Genomic DNA, 20,907 nt, shown 5'->3' with positions numbered 1-20,907 from the left:
TTTATGGCATACGAATTTGACTGCTACTACCACATCCAATTAATCGAATGAAGTAGCGAAAATCAATTAAAGATATAAAAGAAAAGAAAAGGAAAAATAAGTGACAGTAACGAGTTTATTAAAAGATAGTATAAATTACAACAAGATCATCTTCGGACAGTATGCATGGATGTTTTCTGATGCAGATTCTTTTGGGAATTGGAGTGACAAGAGGCACACTCTTTGACGTGCTGTGGACCGGCGCAGGAACATCGCGTATCCTGGAGAAGACAAAAGCCGGTGAAAGACAACCGTTTAAACCATGATAGAATTCTTCTAGTTGCCTAGTTGAGAGAGCTTGGAGAAACTTCAGAAAGCCCTCGCACAGTCATGCTCTCACGCAGGCATGGCTTCTGTGTTTGTTAAGGTTTGGTGAATCTGCAGCGATACCATTAAGAAACCTACACATTCATCTAATTGGCGCACTGTAGGACAAAGGCCTTTTTGGAGAAGGTGTTAGAAGCTTAGATGTTCCAATTTGGGTTGTCTCTCTATCAACCACTATTAAGTGTTGATCGCTGTAAAATGATGACTGACTTACGAGTAAAGTGCTCTCTAATTTACACTATCAGAATAATATATGTGTGGACTTTACACGCTTACGGCGCGAGAGATACAAGCTACAAAGGCTCATCTTGATCGGAAAAGTTGCCGGTAAGAGTTCTTAATCGCAAATAGAAGTTTTGGGTAAGGAACATCAGAAACTGGTCAGGAATCCCGAGTCCTTCACCCAACTTTCGTTCCCAAAAAGGAATTCACATAACAAGTGAAAGTTTCCAATGTGAAGTTACCTGTATGAATGTTCGAAGATTTTCGATGGCGATGGCCGTGGTGTCGCTGGCCTGGGCGACGATGCGAGCGCAGACTGGGGGTGGTGGGTTGCGTACCCCCGCCCACTCGTGGGAGACGTGGCTGGTGGCGCAGTGCACCTCCGCCGACGATGTGCATATCGAGCACGCTCCACTCTAGGTAACAACCACGTCACTATAGCTACCTTTGCCGACAAGTTAGCGTTTGACTGTGGTATTATGCTAAGTGACGATGCAGTCTAAGATAGTACTTAGTGGGCTAGCTAGAAAGGGGTACAGTAAATTTATTCTATATAAGTAAGGCTTTATGCCACAGATAGCATTATGCCGTCTGTGGGATAAAGCTTATATCCTAACCATTTAGCACTCCGGTAGATTATTCCGGAACGCTAAATCGTTTGAAGATAAATTTTTGCCGGGTGGTAGGTAAATAGCCACGAAGCCGTCCTCCAGAGCAGACCCGAACCAGTTTAGAAAATAATAAAATCCTTAATTAAACCCAGGATCTTTAGATTTAGAGAGATTATCAAACATTAAGCCGCTATCTGCTAAATACTCCAAGAATCTTCTGGCGTAATGTAGCAATTGCCCGAGGAATAGTTGTTACAGAAATGCCACCTTCCCAAACCTGCCAAAGCCACCACGGTCCAAATTACATAGTTGCTTACCTTACTTATTTGAGCATCGACTGACATAAATTCAGATCTTATAAAAGAGGAATGGCCATCACAGGATGATCGTCTAGTACTTATGATTTGATTAAGTAAAAGTGGTAACCATCATACAATCGAAACTGATATTTGTGTTCCCGGTGTTCAACCCGCGTCTAATTTATCATGTCATAGCATGTGTTGAGGAGATGACGTAAGCTACGTCACAGCTACATGGAGCTGCAGAGGGACAAACAGGACTGTGACACAAGAGCCTTACGTGTGCGCGTCAGTGGAGGGCGCCTGCCTGTACGGCCGCAGCCGATGATGCACCGCTTCTACGAAACTGTTCACCCGCTGCATGGTGCTGTGCACGCCGCGGGACGCGCGCGTTTGCAGCTCGACTTGCCTGCCATCATTCGTATTATAGTCAAAAATCAACATCTGTCTTATTAGTTATTAAGAATATTAAGATCAAAGTCAAAATTTATTCATTTATTTCAATTAGGCTTAGTTTACAAGCACTCTCGAAACGTCAAGTTATGTGATTGATTGATTAATTATCACCATGGTGATCATTTCTATCAGGGTGATAATGATTAACTACTGATGCGCGCGACTAGATCCTTGTTTTTAACAAATGCCACGGCAACCATGGATAAGAAGCAGAATAGTAATAGTATTTTTCACTACTCTTGCTCAAAATGGGATCCGTAGAAGCGGAGTGAAGGAGTACCAAACATGTGTACCTACTTAAACACACCAAACCTACAGTTTAATACGTATTTAAAGCGAAACAGAAGATTGGCACATACTTATTATGTAAATAGGTAGGTAATAGGAATAAGTATAGAATACTTACAGTAATTTATTAAGGTAAGTTTTGATTTACAACATAACGAAAATGATCAATATTAGCCAAAATACCACTTTACCAACCACTGCTCCAGATATGGCATGTTGAACCTCTGGCAGTAATGCTTCCTCACGTAGTCAGCGTAGCAGAGCGAGAGGAACCAGCACACCGTGATGTGGATCTGAGGCTGCTGTTGTCGGAGGAATCTGGTCAGAGGACCCAGAGGAACTAGCTCGTTTTTGCCCAGCAAACTCGCCGTCGTCAGCTCGAGTAGCATACTTGGGCTCTGTAATGTTAACAACTTTACCACAACGTAAAAGTAAGGCCTGCGCAATATCATACATCGTTTATGGTATATTTAGGCTCCATTCTATTTGTAAAATCGTGTTCGACCTTTTCCTGTGTAATAAAAGATCATTCATTCATGCATTCATTTATAACTCGTGAAGACACATGGACTAATTGCAGCCGAACCGGTAATATCGCAAAAAAGCTGGGACTTGGACAACTACGCCGCTGGTGGTTGGCATTTGTCTTTTTCTCTTCAAGAAATAAGCAGTGGGTAGCATGATAGACCTACAGGACGAGGCAGGCTGCGTCGTCGGCCGTCTCGTCTGAAATCTTCGGGTGTGACGAAGGCCGAGTTGAGGTAGCGGATTCTATACATCATCATTGTCATTATCAACCTATATTCGGCTCATTGCTGAGCTCAAGTCTCTCTCAGAATGAGAGGGGTTAGGCCAATAGTCCAACACGCTGGCCTAAAGCGATTGGATTCACACACGCAGAGAATTAAGAAAATTCTTTGGTATGCAGGTTTCCTGACGATGTTTATCCTTCACCGTTTTGAGACACGTGATATTTAATTCCTTATATGCACACAACTGGAAAGTTGGAGGTGCATGCCCCGGACTGATTTCGAACCCACACCTACCTACTGGGCTATATTGTATGGATTCCATACACTCCGTCACAACTTGTCAACAATTAGTAATCTCAGCAACAGATCCTCCGACATCAGTAGGTACCTATTAAAAGTACCTAACCCACATTGGTAAGGTAAAAGGTAAAATGTCTAACGTCTTTAATAACTGTATCCAGATAGTACTGAAAGAAGCGCGTGGAGCACACCCAGAGGTGAGTCATCAGCGCCAACATCCCGACCACCATAGTGCACTGAAAACAAATAATTCCAATTATCCTAGGTAATGCTTACTGAGATGTTTTGATCACGGTCACTTGCTCAATGCGCAAAAGAACGGGAACGTTCATCCTTGATGACTATTTCTATCACGTGATTCGTGATCCATCAAATAGTGTGGTTCGTAGATTACATTGATTCACAACAAGGGTGCTACCGTTGTATGAGCTGTGTTTATGATAGGTACGGACGGAATATGGGATACGAGCCTCTTGAAAACGAGGAAAATTTGCAAAATATTATCCAAAGTACTTCTTATTACTCAAGCTCTTTAATAAACTTAAACCTCGGGTAAATCTTGGTATCATTGAATTGCTATACAGTAGGTAGTCAAAATGTTTAGGTATGTTGTATGTGTAAAATCCTTTGCTTCATTGAGAAAAGATACTGCTAAGACTACTGCTTCTGGTGATGCTAATGCTGTCCGTCTTTATACAACAGACAAATAAGTGGCACACCGAAAAGAAGACCCCTAGTTTCCAGCAGTGAGAAAGACACTACAAATGTTGCTACAAAGACCGTATTAACCGTGTCTATGCAGCAGGTACTATTGATTCACGCACACGTGGATTATTAACTATATTAATTTCTTAACTATAGAAATTGCGCCATCTTGTAAATTATGCGATCAATTGTTACCTAGCCATTGCTGAATGAATGCTGGAGTTTGATAAACGGCAGGCGTCCTATTAACTGGCCAATTTAACCAGATAGCTGCAACAGAAACATGAAGTCTGAGGCACTAACCACGAGGCTCCTCTCTAACAGCGAGACCTGGCCCTGGTCGCCGACCACAAACACCATCGCCTCGAGCTCGTTGTAGAGGAACAGCGCGGCGGCGCTCGCGAACACCGCCGTGGGGCCCATCCCCCACACCTCCCCGTTGCAGCTCAGCCATCGCGCTATCGACTCTAGCTGGGATTCGTATAGACTCTGAAACAGGTCCTATTTAATTTAACAACCTACACAGAAACCGAAGTTTTACAGTTAATGTGTGAAAAGCTTTCTTGTCTTGAGCCGCGCCTTTTAGCTTTGGATAGCCGATCTTAATTTAATCATAGATCATCCAACTATTTACCCACGTCTTCAAAGACCGGCTGGTTTTCTTAATGAAACCTAGCGGAGACTCTCGATAGTGGAAATTGAAATCCTGACTGCAAATTCCAAAAAAGTCTGCTGCTCTCCACATGTATCACACTCTTAAAGCATGATAAACTTTGATTTCTACTGAAAGATTTTTTTAAGCTTTCTTTTATGATTATTAGATTAGAGTCGTGGATTATTAGATTAGGTAGAAGTTTTTTGATGTCATCTGCTTACTGACTGCTATCTCTAAAGCTACTGTTACACATGCTCATTTCAAGCACGAAAGCGTGCTACTATTGAGCAGTTGCTACTTATTAGCATGTGTATCGCAACATTGCTAATAATGTGCACGCTTATTTCGAGCTTGCTCAAAAATCAAGTCGTGCGATTTATGAGCATGCTACTTGCTGCGTGGGTGGAAGGGGGCATGCTTTCAGCGCGTCTAACAGGTTTGCTTGAAAGCTAGTCGATCAGTATTGCTATTCTATATTCTCTTCACCTTCATCTCTCCCTGTCTAACACGATACTATAGACAAAGATCGATAGATACAAATTAGCATATGTAATTGGAATGTTTGCTTTGAGCAAACTCATGCTTTATGCTTATTCCATACTTAAATATAGCATGCTTATTTGCTAGTAAATGTAAATTGATGATAAGCATGCTCTACTATAGTTTTGTTGATAAGTTGGTACAATTAGTGGATCGAAAAGCAATCTTTGATGTATCTATATCTCGGACACCTGATTTGCCTCGTTCACGAATAGTTCTACATTTTCGTCGTAACACTCACGCAGTGTGTATTGAAGTTTGAGGTTGTTTCCGCCATGCGAGCGCCGGTGGCAAGGACTGCTCGTCGTGTGCTTTAACATCTTCACTCTGATTTCATTGGCACATCTCGTCCACCTTACAATTTTCAGACTAAAAAAGGTACATTGACAGAAACTGATATGATGTTTTGTGAATTAATGGGATTGCTTTACGTAAGATAATGTTTACATTTGGATTTATTGACTTATGTAACATTTGTCACCTGCCAAAATTTAATCAAAACTATATGGCTTACATACTTATTTTTGCAATAATAATGAAAAACCGTGGATCCATAAATGCCACCGTTACAAGTGGTAGTTATCGAAACTGAGCTAATACCTATATTATGCATTTTGGATGTTTTCTATTAGCTTCTTTATATATTTATTATTTAAAGGATTAATTTATTATTTATTTAATTAATTATTATTGTTAATTATAGTGTACAATTTTGGAGCTGTGATAAATCACAGACATTGATACACCGAGTACAAATCAGTCGCATATAAATTTATATAAATATATAATATACCTATACCTATTATATTAATACTAAAGATCAAAGGCTGATTATTGAGACGGCGAGTATCCGGTATCGTGAGAAGCATCCCCACACTGCAACCCTGGCACTGGTTGCTTGGGCACTCAGATGATGAATTCTGGATTAGAACAACTGATAGCGTTTAACAAAATATCGACAACAGTAGGTAAACGAAGACTTATGCCCTCTTGAAAGAGGTTTAACACTTGAGGAGGATCAAACGGAATAAAACAATACATTTTATAAACAAATGTATAGACGGTCCTGTAATGGCTGGCACAGGACACATCTACTCATTTGCACTTTATTATATATTATTTGTAATGGGTATATGCAACCTACGTAAATATATAACACACGACAATCTACATCTAGAGAGTAACATGACAACAGTTAACATTTACAACTGCTAATAAACAATATAAAAATAAAACATCAAAATATCACTCAAAAAAATATTGCTTAATAATATCAATACTTTGTGGGTATATGAACTTTTATATAATCATTTTATATAAAAACATTTAATACACAACTACGAACACCGATTTATAAGTATAATATGTATTATATATTTGGTTTAAACTATTTATTTTATAAGCTGCAATTTGATTTATTGTTAATACTACAATCTACGACAAATCTCTAAACATGATACTACGATATAGTATTAAGGATATGTATTTTTTACAATAAAACATGGTTATTATGTTTAAACATTTCTACATTCATTGCCCTGGAATATAGAAATGTTTACAATAAGAGTATGTATCTATAATAATATTAAATAACTATTGCAATATAACGACACTAGAAACGAAGCATCTACTACAAACTATGGAAGATATATTATATATATAAGTATATATACGATACATATTCTGCAAAAACCACGTAATTGTTATACATTCACATGTTAAATTAATTACGAGAATGAATGAGTCGTGCTCGTAATAATTACCTATGCCATTGTACATTCATGGCAAAAATGCATGAAATATTTAAATACGTTATTTCCAAATACACAATTAAATAAATTCCTGCATAAAATAAGCATTTTTCATATTATAGTCTGATCAGCATTTAGTGTTTTATATATATTTACAAGTCACCAATTAAGTGTATTTACAAACTACCTCTTCGTTGTTTATCACTAGAAATGGAATATTAAAGTTTTTCACCTACGCATCAAAAGTTTTGATTTTTCTACTAAAAAAATATCTATGATAGATATTACTTATGGGTTAGAGATATTTTAGTGATATAGACCTCATATGTTTGAAAATTCATATATTACCTATACATTAATTAATTACTGTTCTATTAAAAAAACTCAAGTGCCGAATACAAAATTTTTAATTCAAAGCAGACTAACAATATACTAGCTAAAAACAAAATAAGCAATTGAAAAAAAAGGTTAGATAGTTATGTACCTATAGTAATATAATAAAATAATGAAATATAATTTTAATGCTGTTACGCGATATTTGGTAATGTAATAGACATTTCTATCTATTAATATGATTCAATTAAGTACTTCCTATGACTAGAAAAAGTTTACCATTTTGAGACCCGCGCCATACTTCCAATTTGTAATATGGTATATACCTAATTCTGAACATGTTCTTATAATTAGAATACTACAAAAATATTGGGATACAGACATTGTGCGATTCAACACATGCATATAATCTAGAAATTAGAATAAATATTATATCTATAGTCCCATGAGCACATTAGAGGTACATATATTGTGTAGAGATATTTAATGTCAACTTCATACATAAGTAATGTTTGTTTTCTAACACGTACATTTACATATAAGAATAACAAGAAAGTCTACAATATACTTATATATACATAATAATATAGTATACTTATATATACATAATAATATTTTATGTAGAGGTATATATGATTCATATTATTAAATATTTTTTGAAACTACTCATTTAATACTAATTTTGCATTATTAATAATGTAAGTACACTAGTTATGTTTAGAAACCAATATAAGTAAACCATAATTCTGGATCTACAACGTAAGTATGAACTAAAATTCTGTGTTAAAATTGGAATTAGACATAAATATAAGTTAAATTATTATTGCTATAATTATGAACATATCCATAATACATTATTTATGTACGTTTACACAAGCCATTCTACAGTAGGAGGCTTAGAGTCCAACGTATAGGAAAACGATTTGTAGGTATTGGTAATATGGTTGTGGTCAGGTCACAGACTGCAGAGAGCGTGCTCGTTTGGCGGTATCGATGTCTCCACCGGTCTGATCATTGTCTTCACGCGCTGAAAATAGCAAATCTATTAGAGATATTCATTCTTTACCAGTGGCGTAGCTAGGTAACCAAGGGCCCTGGTGCAAATAAAAAAATGGGGCCCATTTTTTTCATTTGCACTAGGACCATACCATCCAAATTGCTTAAGTTTTATTAAGTTAAAATATGCTTAAGCTCTTTTTCGTTTTCGATTTTTTTTAAGTTCAGTTTGAATGCGATTTTCTGGTATGGATTCAAGGGCCCCCTGAATTTGAGGGTCCCGGGTCATTGCACCGTCTAGCCCTTGGGTAGCTACGCCATTGTTCTTTATCTGTAGTTTAATTAGTAATTATTTATTTTTAAATTGTAACACATATTTTAATTTAGTTTATTTGGATTTATTTGCACAATTACATTAGGTGTGACGTCACACGGGTCTCAGCTGAAAATCAGCGCCGTGTATTATGCTTGTATGTAGTACACGGCATATGCTGAGCTGTACGCCCTTTCTTTTTAAGGGTTACAGACAGACATGCTGTCGTAAGGATAGGGTACTGACTGTCTGTAACTTTTAGATTTCAATATTTTTTTTTTCTTTCTTTCCTTCTTTACACCCTTTGCCCCGCCGTTACCACAACCGCTGCCAGATTCAGGAATAACGGGGATACCGGGGACTAGGGACTGTTGTTATGGCTGTATCCATGAGATTAGTTCCCATAGAATGACCACGCTGGGTTGGTAATTCGGAAGCACATTAGATTGTTGTATCAAAAAAGTTTTAAAGTACAGACGACATCAAAATAACCAACGGGTTGCTGATAAACTTACGGTAACAAAACTGCCGGGTGTGATGAGGAACTTGTAGAACATGTAGAGCGGTATGCAGGACACCGTGGTGCCTGTCATGAGCCAGCCCACGTGGATGGACCAGCGCGGGTACACGTAATCGTTGGCGCCCAGCATCTCCTCGTGCGCCAACACCGACACGATGAACAGCACCAGCAGGAACACTGGGCTGTTGGTGACATTTTGCTGAGTATGCATATTGGATGACATTTTGATTAGTATACCAAATTAGATGACATTTTGATTAGTTATAGATGCTTTGGAAACTTGGGAAGTAGCAGTTGCCTTAGATCGCCCAGCTTGACTTTATGTGTTTTAATACTCATTATCAACTCATATTCGGCTCACTGCTGTGATTGAGTCTCCTCTCAGAACGAGAGGGGCTAGGCTAATAGTCCACCACGCTGCCCCAATGCGGATTGGCACAACATTGACTTCACACACACAGATGCACGGAACTGAAAAGTTGGAGGTGCATGCCCCGGACCGAATTCGAGTCCTCACCCTAAGGAATCGGAAGCAGAGGTCATATCCACTGGGCTATCACGGCTCGGTTTTTTAAATACATGCGAGTATATAATATGCCACGATATTTGTGGCAGGTAGCTAAACGGGTCGACCGATTTTAATGAAATTTCGTTGCCGCTGGCTGGAGACCCCTTCAAGTCGTAGGCTTCGATAGTTATACCATTGATGGCAGATAAATGCCTTCCAGGTCAGGTAGTCTATATTAACAATGCTCCCGACCGAATTTTCAGGCCACGGCAGCTAATCTCATGTTGAGATTAACCATGTACACAGGAGATATTATAGTGCACAAGCGTATGCGCAAGCAAAAATGCACTCTCTTTTCCCACACTCTCATAGTTCGATGGGACGGCAGACCGACACGATTGGTGAAATATCAGGCGCAGGCGGCAGGACCGACGGTTTTACGTGCTCTCCGAGGTACCGAGATCTTATATATATATAAGAGAAAACCCGATAGAGAAAACCCGCGATAACTCAGTAGTTATATATGATAGAAATATAAAATATAGCCTATAGCACTCCCCTACTGGTGAAAGAATTTATAAAATCGGACCAGTGGTTCCGAAGATTACCCCATTTCAAAAAAATGTTACAAACTTTACCTCTTTATAATATTAGTATAGATTAATTAATAGTAAACAATTAATTCTATATATTTTCTTTTCTTTTGTGTTTGCTAGCTTTTGAGATTAAATTTTTTTTTGTTCTTCTGAGATTACACTACTGTATTTTTAAACTGTATTTTGTTTTATTTTATTAGTGATATAATTATTTTATGTGTTCTGTTCTTCCCTCCTAAGGGTCTGACAGAATACCAGCGTTGTGGGTACTGATGTAATCACAACAAATTTTAGCTGAGTCAGGTCCATTTTTTTTGGCACAACATATTTTCTATATATATATGTACTAGTTTTAAGTTATTATTACGATGTAAATGTATTAGTTTTAAGTTATTATGTAGTTATGTGTTGTGTTAACAAATAAATGATTTCTATTCTATTCTATTCTATATTAGGCTATATTACCTAATGTAAGACCAGCAAGCTCTCCAGAACCAGCCCGGCGTGTGTCCCAGCATGGTCCGCACGTCCTCTGAGAACCGGTTGACTCCGTACACCCAGCACACGCCCGCCGCCTCCGCAAACACCACGAACAGGATCGCCAGCCCTGGACCGTACACGTTGAGGAGATCCACTAGGTACACCCCACCCTGGAAATTTTTCATAACGTTACGACCAATAATCATGAAAAATGCGACTATTGGCAGGCATCCACCGATCCGCTTCGTATATACCTACGCATCTCATCGCATCCTGAGATCGCCACAAACGGATTTTAGTTTTCTTTGTATTGAAAGAAATACGAGTGATAGGTACCACTGATCCGCATCGTACGGATTGCATCCAATTGATTTTATCTACAGTAAAATTAAAAATCCGTTTGATGCGATGCGTCCGATACGTTAAATGCGGATCTAAGGATCTTTAAGTTTACCATAAAACGGGAAACAAGATAGACAGCTTCCCATGGGTTTGCTGCGAACGGTTACAGTAACGCAAACATTCTTTTACTTTAAAAAATCTAAAAAAGTATCTACGCGGATGAAGTCGTGAGCATCCGCTAGTTTAGTATAAAATAAATAGACTGAAGAGAATGAAATATGTAATCAAATAAATAAAAATACATAACATAATTACATGTAACCAGCATTAATGAATATCTGTACTCGTACCTAAGTCCAATCCTATTTATTTAGGTAAAGCTAGCAAACGCCCCGTGATTTCACCCGCGTAGTTCTCATTATTGTCAGATGACGAGAAAATAGTTTAGTCAATTTTACTCGGTGAAGATTTCTATTGGTGAAAAAGTTTTAAAAATCGGGGATTAAATTACTTATGTTACTTGCTATAATTTTTCATTGGTAAATATTTTTTTAAAATCTGTCCAGTAGTTTCACAGCATCAACGCAAACAAACAAAGCATCAAATCTTTCCTCTTTATAATATTAGTATAGAAGAAGAGATTAATTCACAAAATATCTTACAATAAATGACTTCGAACGATTCCCGATAAAGTCAAGTAAGAAACTCTTTAAACGTTCAACAGTCACAATCGACTTCCTCAAACCCAGTTGAAAACAAAAGCAAATAGTATAAAAGTGTACCAGCATCCACAAGTGGTTTGTTCTAAGCGAATGCTCTCCAGAGAGGCTGGTCATCCCCCTAAGTGCGTGATGAATAATGCAACGGAATACATCTACGGCCAGATAGCGTTTATTTATTGAACCCCATTTAATATACACTGTTCCTGATACCGAGGGAGCCCTTTCCTTTATTTCATCAAATCTATCCCTAATGAATGACTGATTTGATTAGGTAGGTAGGTACCTATTCGGAATATGTAACACGTCTTACATGAACGTTTACTTTCTATTTAATTTCGATGTACGTTATATTTTGATTAAAGATTCATCATTATATAATTGTCCAGTCCAGTCCAGGCAAGGAGGAGTTAACGAGTTAAAGATAATAATTGATTAACGATCACTATCACATGGTAATGATAATGAGCAGGAATGACGGCTCAATGTGACAATTTCCACTAAAATTACGTTAAAGAAAGAAAAGCTCAGTATTTCATAGCCAGTCCCTGACTTGAACCCAGTAATTTCACCGTCCTGAAACCACATAAGTTTACCACTGGAACAACGAGGCAGAATATCTAATTAATTTAAATGTACCTTGGTATTATGATGCTAAAATTAACAATCTAACTCTTAGCTGTAATGTAGATATTAAGATGCAGCATAATATATTAATATCGTGAAATGCGTTTGTCTAGTTGGTGCCTATTCACTCTTGAATATACCCAAGTTTTATGTGTAGGGTCTCTTATAGTATTACCGATAGTGAAATGGAGGAGGTTCTCTGTCCAAAGCGTAGGTGTGGTCCTAAAACATTTATTAGTTATTAAATTCGGTTAAAATTATGGAGCGTTTAAAATTATGGAGCGGTAGTAACCATGATTTAAAAAATTCGATTTAGACTAGAATGTCTTGCTACGAGCGCTTTACGTATCTTTATCATCATTATCAATATTTTTTGCATACATTTGTAGGTGCAATGGCAGAATAACCGCGAATGACAATAGTTTAAGAGCTAAACTTACAAAGGTGGTAGTTGGAAGAGCACAGATGTAGATGAAGAGTAACAGGAAGCCGACGAATATCTCCCGGTGCCGGCCCAGCACGCGCGGGTACTCGTCGCACAAAGCCGTCGTCACTGCTTCCAGTCCTACGACACAATAGAAAAGAAATAAAATACCCAGAACTAAAAGATTAGAGCATCGCCGAAAGGTTCTTGGAAGGATAGCCTGCTTATGTAGGTACTTAAAGACAGGTCATCCTTCCAGAAATAGAATACTTTCTACACGATTCATTTCTGGGAAAGCTCAGGAATTGTTTCACCTCATTCCTCTTTCACCGTTCTAACGTAGGCAACAACCCCATCTTCGGCTCAGTGACGGCTTGCTGATCATGCCACCTATCCAAATGGTATTGATGTACCAGTGTATGTACTCTCCAAACCGTGCACGCTTTTTAACGTTTGCGTAAATGTCGTTAGGCATCCCAGAGTTCTGCAGCACTACGTTGTCGATGAAACTTGGAGATGTACTGAGTCCTCTTTTCTGATACGCAATGACAATATGGAATGGAATTCCAGCGTCAGTTTTCCCGACACTTTCAATAAAGTCTAGTCATCTAGGCAAGGCAATTAAAATAAATATGATTAATTATGTGTGTTAATAAATTAATTGACCTCCGAAAGTACTGTCAAGTCCCAGAGTGATGAGCATGAGGAAGAAGATGATGGCCCAGAAGACGGAGCCGGTCATGGTGGCGATGGCCTCCGGGTACACGATGAACACTAGCCCGGGCCCCTCCAGCCCCACCTCCTCGATACTTTTGTTCTGAACGTGTGCCATATACCTAAGGAATTAATAAAAAAATATGATACTAAGGGGCCATCAATCAAGACAACAGTCTCTAACAGCTTTTAATAAGAACACACATAACACATTTTTAAAGATTCAAAGACCCGATGTATATTACTGCTAACGCATTCTACCTTTTTTCCATCCCTGGGTACTTCCATTATGTTTTTTTCTTTTCAATTCTTTCATACCTACACGCTCAACGCACTTTTTTGCGTTGAAAATTTCAAAGAATTCAAAAACCCGGTCGCGGTTTTTCGTATAACTAGTACTATAGCGTGTCATCATTTTAGGGATAGGCAGAGACCACAACCTTTTCGAAACTTGTATATTTCCCTTCATTCTTTCTTTTCTATCGATTCTATCATATAAGTTGGTCAGTTTAAGTGTCACCTGTTAGTGAACTTTACACAGTTCTTTTTGGGAAGTTAAACAAAGAGCATACCCCAAAACCGAGAAGATAACAAATCCCGCGAGGAAGCTGGTGAGGCAGTTGATGGAAGAGGTGATGAGCGCGTCTCGGTAGCAGTTGTTGGTGAACTTGTTGTAGCTGGAGAGAGCCAGCAGCGTGCCGAAGCCGGGGCCCAGGGAGAAGAAGATCTGCGATGCTGCGTCGATCCAAACCTTGACAAGACGGAAGGCAAATTTTGATAAACACTTACGCATTTTATGCTTTGTTTTAGGATTAATTATACCTATAGCAGCATAAAATAGTTAACAAAGGCAAAACCAAAAAAAAACTATTAATAAAGCCTTATCCAAAAACAAAACATTAGACCAATCTTGAACTGGTAACTGTGACCTATTGTCGTTTATGGGGATCACAGATTGCAAAAAGAAAAGTGAAAACTTTGACGATGTTGAAAACTTCAATATTATTCTAGGAATCCTTGTTGGGCTAATCTGACTCGCACATTGTTGGTTTTTTAATTACTTCATTTAAATTTAGTTCGAGTGGCAGTACCGAATGCTTTCTGTAGCGCCGGGCAGCGTCACGCCCCTCGCCAGCAGGATCAGCGGAACCACGTAAGGTGAAGTTACCTTAGAGTTCTGTAACTTGTGCCACTCCGGTGTGAGATAGTACCGGATGCCTTCCGTACCGCCGGGCAGCGTCACGCCCCTCGCCAGCAGGATCAGCAGAACCACGTAAGGTGAAGTTACCTTAGAGTTCTGTAACTTGTGCCACTCCGGTGTGAGATAGTACCGGATGCCTTCCGTACCGCCGGGCAGCGTCACGCCCCTCGCCAGCAGGATCAGCGGAACCACGTAAGGTGAAGTTACCTTAGAGTTCTGTAACTTGTGCCACTCCGGTGTGAGATAGTACCGGATGCCTTCCGTACCGCCGGGCAGCGTCACGCCCCTCGCCAGCAGGATCAGCAGAACCACGTAAGGTGAAGTTACCTTAGAGTTCTGTAACTTGTGCCACTCCGGTGTGAGATAGTACCGGATGCCTTCCGTAGCGCCGGGCAGCGTCACGCCCCTCGCCAGCAGGATCAGCAGAACCACGTAAGGTGCTAACGCTGTCACCCATACCACCTGATAACAAAAACATACTATTTTTCTTACAAAAAATCGTGAAATCCATTCAAATGCCCTCTATACAATTTATAGACTAACATTTTTCGTTACTTTTTGTTTGTCTTTCAGTTTCTATATGTCTGTCATTAGAATTGAACTACATTCAGGAAGCTTTGTTTCTTTACATAAACTTTCTGTTACTTTTTATGAACCCTCCATCGATATAAACTAACAAAATACTTACCTAGAAGTAAGCTACTTACCTTACCAGCGCTCCGTACGCCCTTCCACAGAGAGAAGTAAACCAGGACGAACACACCGAACACGCAGAGCGCTAGAGAAGGCTTGATGGGTCCCATGTTGTCTAGGCCGTTAGATTTTTGCTGCTCCAGTACGTTTCTCCTGAACAAATAATGTTTTTGCTCATAAATAATATTTAAATTATCATTTAAATATTATTTATATTATGAACTGATCTCCATATGTACCTAAGAAACTAAGTGGTCAAAAATTTGCCTTACTTTTAAAGACTGTCTATATCGGTCCATAAATTTGAAAACACTGTCATAGATCATACAGACAGACACACTGTAAAGTAACGCCTTTATGATGTCTATTGGGACATCGAAAGATTTCTATTGACTAAAGATAACGTTGAAATATGAGAAATTGACTTTGTCTTTGATATGAGAAGGTTCTCCATACTTCTACCTCCACAAGGTAAACCTTTGTTTCACGCCATGTATCAGAGCAAAACTCTTTAGCCGGCGAGTTGGCGTTGGCCCTTGCGGCTTGTCCACTATCTGATAGTAGAGGTTAGAAACTTACTCAAAAAACTCTTTAGCCGGCGTGGTAGCGTTGGGGTTGATCTGCGGAGAAGTGACAGGGGAGCAGAGCGGCGTGTTCCACTCGTTGTCGCAGCTGGTCCACGGCAGCACCGAGTTGATGGACGCCAGCGACGCCAGCAGGTAGTACACCGCCCAGCCGATGATGGTGTTGTAGTACATCCCCATGTAGATGTCGATCATGCAGATGGCGTAGCCCACCCCTGCGGAGCGGACGCTACCGTTACTGGAGATAGTTATCATTATCACTTCATAGTGCATGCTTTTGTTATATCTTCAAGATATTACGTAGCATTTTTAAAGAAAGCTTTCAGACGACTTGACTTTTTCCGACACTTCATAGTATTTCAATAAATTTATAAAAAAATCTTGACAAATTATTAATATACATTAATCTTCTGTCTTCCTCACGAGCCACAAATGATGAAGGAAAAACATTGTGAGAAAATTTGCATACCTGAGAATTTTCTTAATTCTCTACGTGTGAGAAGTCAGCTAATCCGTCAAAACTGGTCCAGCGTGGTGGACTATTAGCCTAACTCTTATTCTGTTATTCTGAGAGGAAATATAATTTCTGATATAAATTCTTTATATCAGAAATTATATTTATTTTATTTAATGATAAAGATGATAAATGTTCAGTAGCTAAATGTGGTCCTAAATATGGAAATAGATATCTAGATATAGAGATACAATATACAGCAACGAAATATGTCTATAGTTAAAGATCAAGAAAGAATTCTTTAAGATCTAAAACAAAAGCTAGAAATCTCTAATTAGATTTCTCTCCTTACAAATCACTACAAAAGCTCAAGGCTTACATTTATACTCCAAGATATAAACCGGTTGAACCAATTATCCGTCACAATAAATCTTGAAACAGTTAAAATCTAATTAAGAGTCGTCTCAATCGCGAATCCGAAGTGGGACAAGTTTGCGCAGTGTTTGATGCAATCAGCGCCATCTGTGACGCGGTAATCGAATGATAGCAACGCGTCCTCTAATTGATTTAGCGCGCGCGAGATGGCATGATTTATATTCAATGATAACGGATCTGCAGCTCGCGAGCGAAATGTAATTTTCCGGTTTCTCCGCTCAAATGTTGAGCGTAATTTCTGATACCATTTCTTTATAGAACGAGAGCATGCGGCAGACAGACACCTCATTTTATGAAGGCTGTAAGATTAACCCATGCTCTGGTACTGTCTGTTATGGTATCTACCTACCGAATTATGGAATTAAGACCGTTTTGACCGATTTGACCGACCGGATTTAGAATGTGTCGAAAACGAATTTTGTCCAGCAGTCATTAATAATAATAATAATAATAATAATTTATTTATTCATGAGAAAGTACAGAAGGTTTACAGAACTTGCTATAGACATACATACTTTCTACCTTGACAGGTGTATGAATATTAAAAATAATATTATACTAACTAATAATTCCAAAATTCCAATAATTAAATATTCAATCGGTGAACATGGTATAAATAAAAAAAAAAAAAATACAAGTACAATTAGCATAATTTGACGAAGCATTCTTAACATCAAATATAAATAATTAATATACTATCAGAATCCATTAAAATTAAACAATGTCAATATAAATGCTATGTCAGGTGTAATGCAACATTAAATCAATCAATGTCATATAATTAAAAAAATGAAGTCAAAAATTAAAAATTAATGTCAGAAATTAAAATTAAAATTGTCAATAATTTATAAGAAAATCATAACTGATTATATTTATTGTTGCATTCAGAATTTGTCATTTAAAAAGTCTTTTACACAGTAATAATTATTATATAATAATAATTTCAATAAATATTTTTTAAAAGACAAAAATGACATGTCATAACTGTGCGGTGGCAACTTATTATAAATACGTATAGCTGAGCAATACACATTATCCCTATACAAGGCCAAGTGTTGGTAGGGTACACATAATTTATTTTTGAGCCTTGATTCTGGGTTTAATTCTGATTTAAACTTGAAATATTCGGGATTCTTTTTTATTAAAATGCAGATTTCAAATATGTACAAACATGGAAGTGGTAGAATTTTTAGCTTCTTAAACAAAGGCTTGCAGCTATCCGTCCAATCAGCATTACATATAGCCCTAATGCAACGTTTCTGTGCCTTAAATGCTAGATGCGCTTCAGTTGAATTACCCCAAAGTATCAATCCATATCTTAATAAGGAAGAGGCGTAACCATGATATGCTAGAATTGCTGCATCCACAGATACAACTTGCCTTATGCGTCTTAAGGCATATACATATTTGTCAATTTTTAGAATAAGTTGTTGAATATGAGCCTTTTAGCCAATTACAATACTTATCTAATGTAATACCTAGAAATTTATTTTCATCCACTTCCTGAATGCACGTATCATTTAGTTTTATATCAATCTTTTGTAGTTGAGATTTATAAGTTTGAAATCGCATTATATTCGTTTTGCCCATGTTAACATTTAAATTATTATTTTTAAGATATTCCACCACACCTGTTATTGCACCTTTTAATTCACTTTCAATATTTTGATGTTTTTTGATGATTTTGATACATTCATGATTTGTTGTATTAGGCAAATCATTAATGTAAAGGAGAAAAAGTAAGGGTCCAAGAACACTGCCCTGTGGTACTCCAAATCTATTTTCTCGATAACACGATCGAAATATTATTTTAGTAGTACCGACAATGTTACAAATTTCAACACATTGTTTCCTATCCCTTAAATACGATTCGAACCAATCATGTGCTGGTCCTCTTATGCCATAATGTTCCAGTTTTTTTTTTTTTTTTTTTTTTTATTCTTTACAAGTTAGCCCTTGACTACAATCTCACCTGATGGTAAGTGATGATGCAGTCTAAGATGGAAGCGGGCTAACTTGTTAGGAGGAGGATGAAAATCCACACCCCTTTCGGTTTCTACACGGCATCGTACCGGAACGCTAAATCGCTTGGCGGTACGTCTTTGCCGGTAGGGTGGTCCAGTTTCTTGAGAAGAGTATTATGTTCAACAAAGTCAAACGCTTTGCTCATATCAAGGTATACTGCTATAGGAGCTACACCTTCATTAAGGCTTTCTGTCACACTTTTGATTAATGAAAAGCACGCTAATGTAGTAGACTTATTTTTCCTAAATCCAAACTGTTCAGTTTTCAAAATATCACAAGTCGAAAAAAAGCTGTATAATTTATTGTACATGACCCTTTCTATAACTTTGGATATTATTGGTATCAAAGTGACAGGTCTGTAATTATTTATATCCATTTTGTCCCCTTTTTTGAAGAGCGGTTTAACTATAGAGTACTTCAGGCGTGAAGGATAATGCCCTTGAACAATACTCAAATTTATAATGTGGCTTAGAGGAGGAGCTAATACAGAAGCTGTCTCTTTCAAAACTCCAGTGTTAATATTATCGTAACCAGTAGATGCTGTATTCTTTAATGCTTTTATTATTTTGTATATGTCGAAGTAGCTTACAGGGCTTAAAAATATACTATTAGGATTAAAAGAAATGTCAATCTTAAAATTATGTTTGTCCGATTTTTTATTAGTGTTATTTACTACATTAATGTAAGAATTATTAAATTTTTCACAAATTATTTTAGGGTCTGTATAAATTTCATTATCATGTCTAATTTTTAATAAGTTATTATTTACATTAGTCTTATAATTAAAGTTGTTCTTTATTATCTGCCAAGCTGACCTACTAATGTTATTGGACTGTTGTAATTTGTTGTGATTGTTTATACGTCGCGCAGTCCCTATACATCTCTTAAGTATTGAAGAATATTTACGGTATTTCATCTTATAATTTTTTTTCATTGCTTTAGATTTCGAAAGATGATATCTTAAATATAAACTTCTTTTACGAATACAACATCTTTTGATATTTTTAGTCATCCATTTTTGCTCTATAACTTTATTTGAGACTTTAACTGTTATTATTGGAAAGCATAAGTTATAAAACAAAATAACCAGCTCATGAAATTTATTGAATGCTTTTTCTGCATCTGATTCCTCATAAATTTCATTGAAAGTCAAGGACGACATCACTTTTAAGAATTTTTGTATATTGTCTTTTCCAAGATCTCTCTTTTTTTCATACCAAAATTGCTTGTTAGATTTATAATTTTCACCTTTAACCCGTATTGATGTAGTGATAGTTTGAGCATTTTATGATTTTATTTTTATTTTTATGACATTTACAGAACATATATATAACAAGTGTGCAAAAGTATCTCTTTATTTCCTCACTCCTAAGGTACATACGATGGGTCGACAGATCGACAAAATCGAAAAGATACCAGGATAGCCGTCGGCTTATTTGCAAAAATGTCCCATCTATTTTACAATAAATAAATGTTGAATCAGCTAGCCTATCGTCGATTTATGCACCGCACTGTTACCAAGTGGAAATACATAAACATCGCGAGAAGTGATCGAGGAAAGCTCCAATGCGCTGATAACACGAGGGGGGTGTGACTCATGGCGGTGATAACTGCCTTCATCTGTAGCTACCAATATTGTAAAGTATAAAGTGTGTGAGGTTGTAGGGGGTAATATCTCTGGATCTACTTAACAGATTTTGAAAATTCTTTTAACGATGATTTTATAATTTAAATGTGTTTTTTTATAATACTATTCAAAGTTTTGACCATCATTAACACTTTGAGTTTAATTATTTGAGCTTTTCTTTCTTCCAAAAATTTTTCCGCAAAACTTCTTAGCCCGAAATCAGGAAGTCGGTAAAATAAATATATAATCATCAAAAAGTAATCATCATTATCAACCTATAATTATTCGGCTCACTGCTGAGCTCAAGTCTCCTCTCAGAATGAGAGGGGTTAGGCCAATAGTCCACCACTGGCTCAATGCGCATTGGCAGA

At 37.4% G+C, this 20,907-nt stretch overlaps 2 protein-coding genes across 2 annotated transcripts in view; both read right to left on the bottom strand.

Annotated features, from left to right (window-relative positions):
* Positions 1–146: 146 nt before the first annotated feature.
* Positions 147–5,514, bottom strand: LOC112046802 (uncharacterized). The gene is made up of 7 exons (XM_052885563.1): positions 5,395–5,514; positions 4,303–4,488; positions 3,435–3,530; positions 2,438–2,640; positions 1,779–1,907; positions 831–1,002; positions 147–260 (listed from the first exon to the last, which is right to left on the bottom strand). The coding sequence occupies exons 1-7, from the start codon at positions 5,512–5,514 to the stop codon at positions 147–149; spliced, it is 1,020 nt and encodes a 339-aa protein (XP_052741523.1).
* A 759-nt stretch (positions 5,515–6,273) lies between these two features.
* Positions 6,274–20,907, bottom strand: part of LOC112046801 (sodium-dependent serotonin transporter) — a 31,012-nt gene continuing 16,378 nt past the window's right edge. Inside the window, exons 5-13 of the mRNA XM_052885609.1 lie at positions 15,991–16,210; positions 15,426–15,564; positions 15,046–15,180; positions 14,090–14,268; positions 13,470–13,639; positions 12,820–12,944; positions 10,677–10,861; positions 9,103–9,289; positions 6,274–8,305 (exon numbers count right to left, since the gene is read on the bottom strand). Coding sequence (XP_052741569.1) covers positions 8,234–8,305; positions 9,103–9,289; positions 10,677–10,861; positions 12,820–12,944; positions 13,470–13,639; positions 14,090–14,268; positions 15,046–15,180; positions 15,426–15,564; positions 15,991–16,210 — 1,412 coding nt within the window. The 3' untranslated portion in view covers positions 6,274–8,233. The remainder of the gene's footprint in view (positions 8,306–9,102; positions 9,290–10,676; positions 10,862–12,819; positions 12,945–13,469; positions 13,640–14,089; positions 14,269–15,045; positions 15,181–15,425; positions 15,565–15,990; positions 16,211–20,907) is intronic.

Source organism: Bicyclus anynana, chromosome 14 (genome assembly GCF_947172395.1).
Source record: "Bicyclus anynana chromosome 14, ilBicAnyn1.1, whole genome shotgun sequence".
NCBI lineage: Eukaryota > Metazoa > Arthropoda > Insecta > Lepidoptera > Nymphalidae > Bicyclus > Bicyclus anynana.
This window is presented reverse-complemented; position numbering and strand designations above follow the sequence as displayed.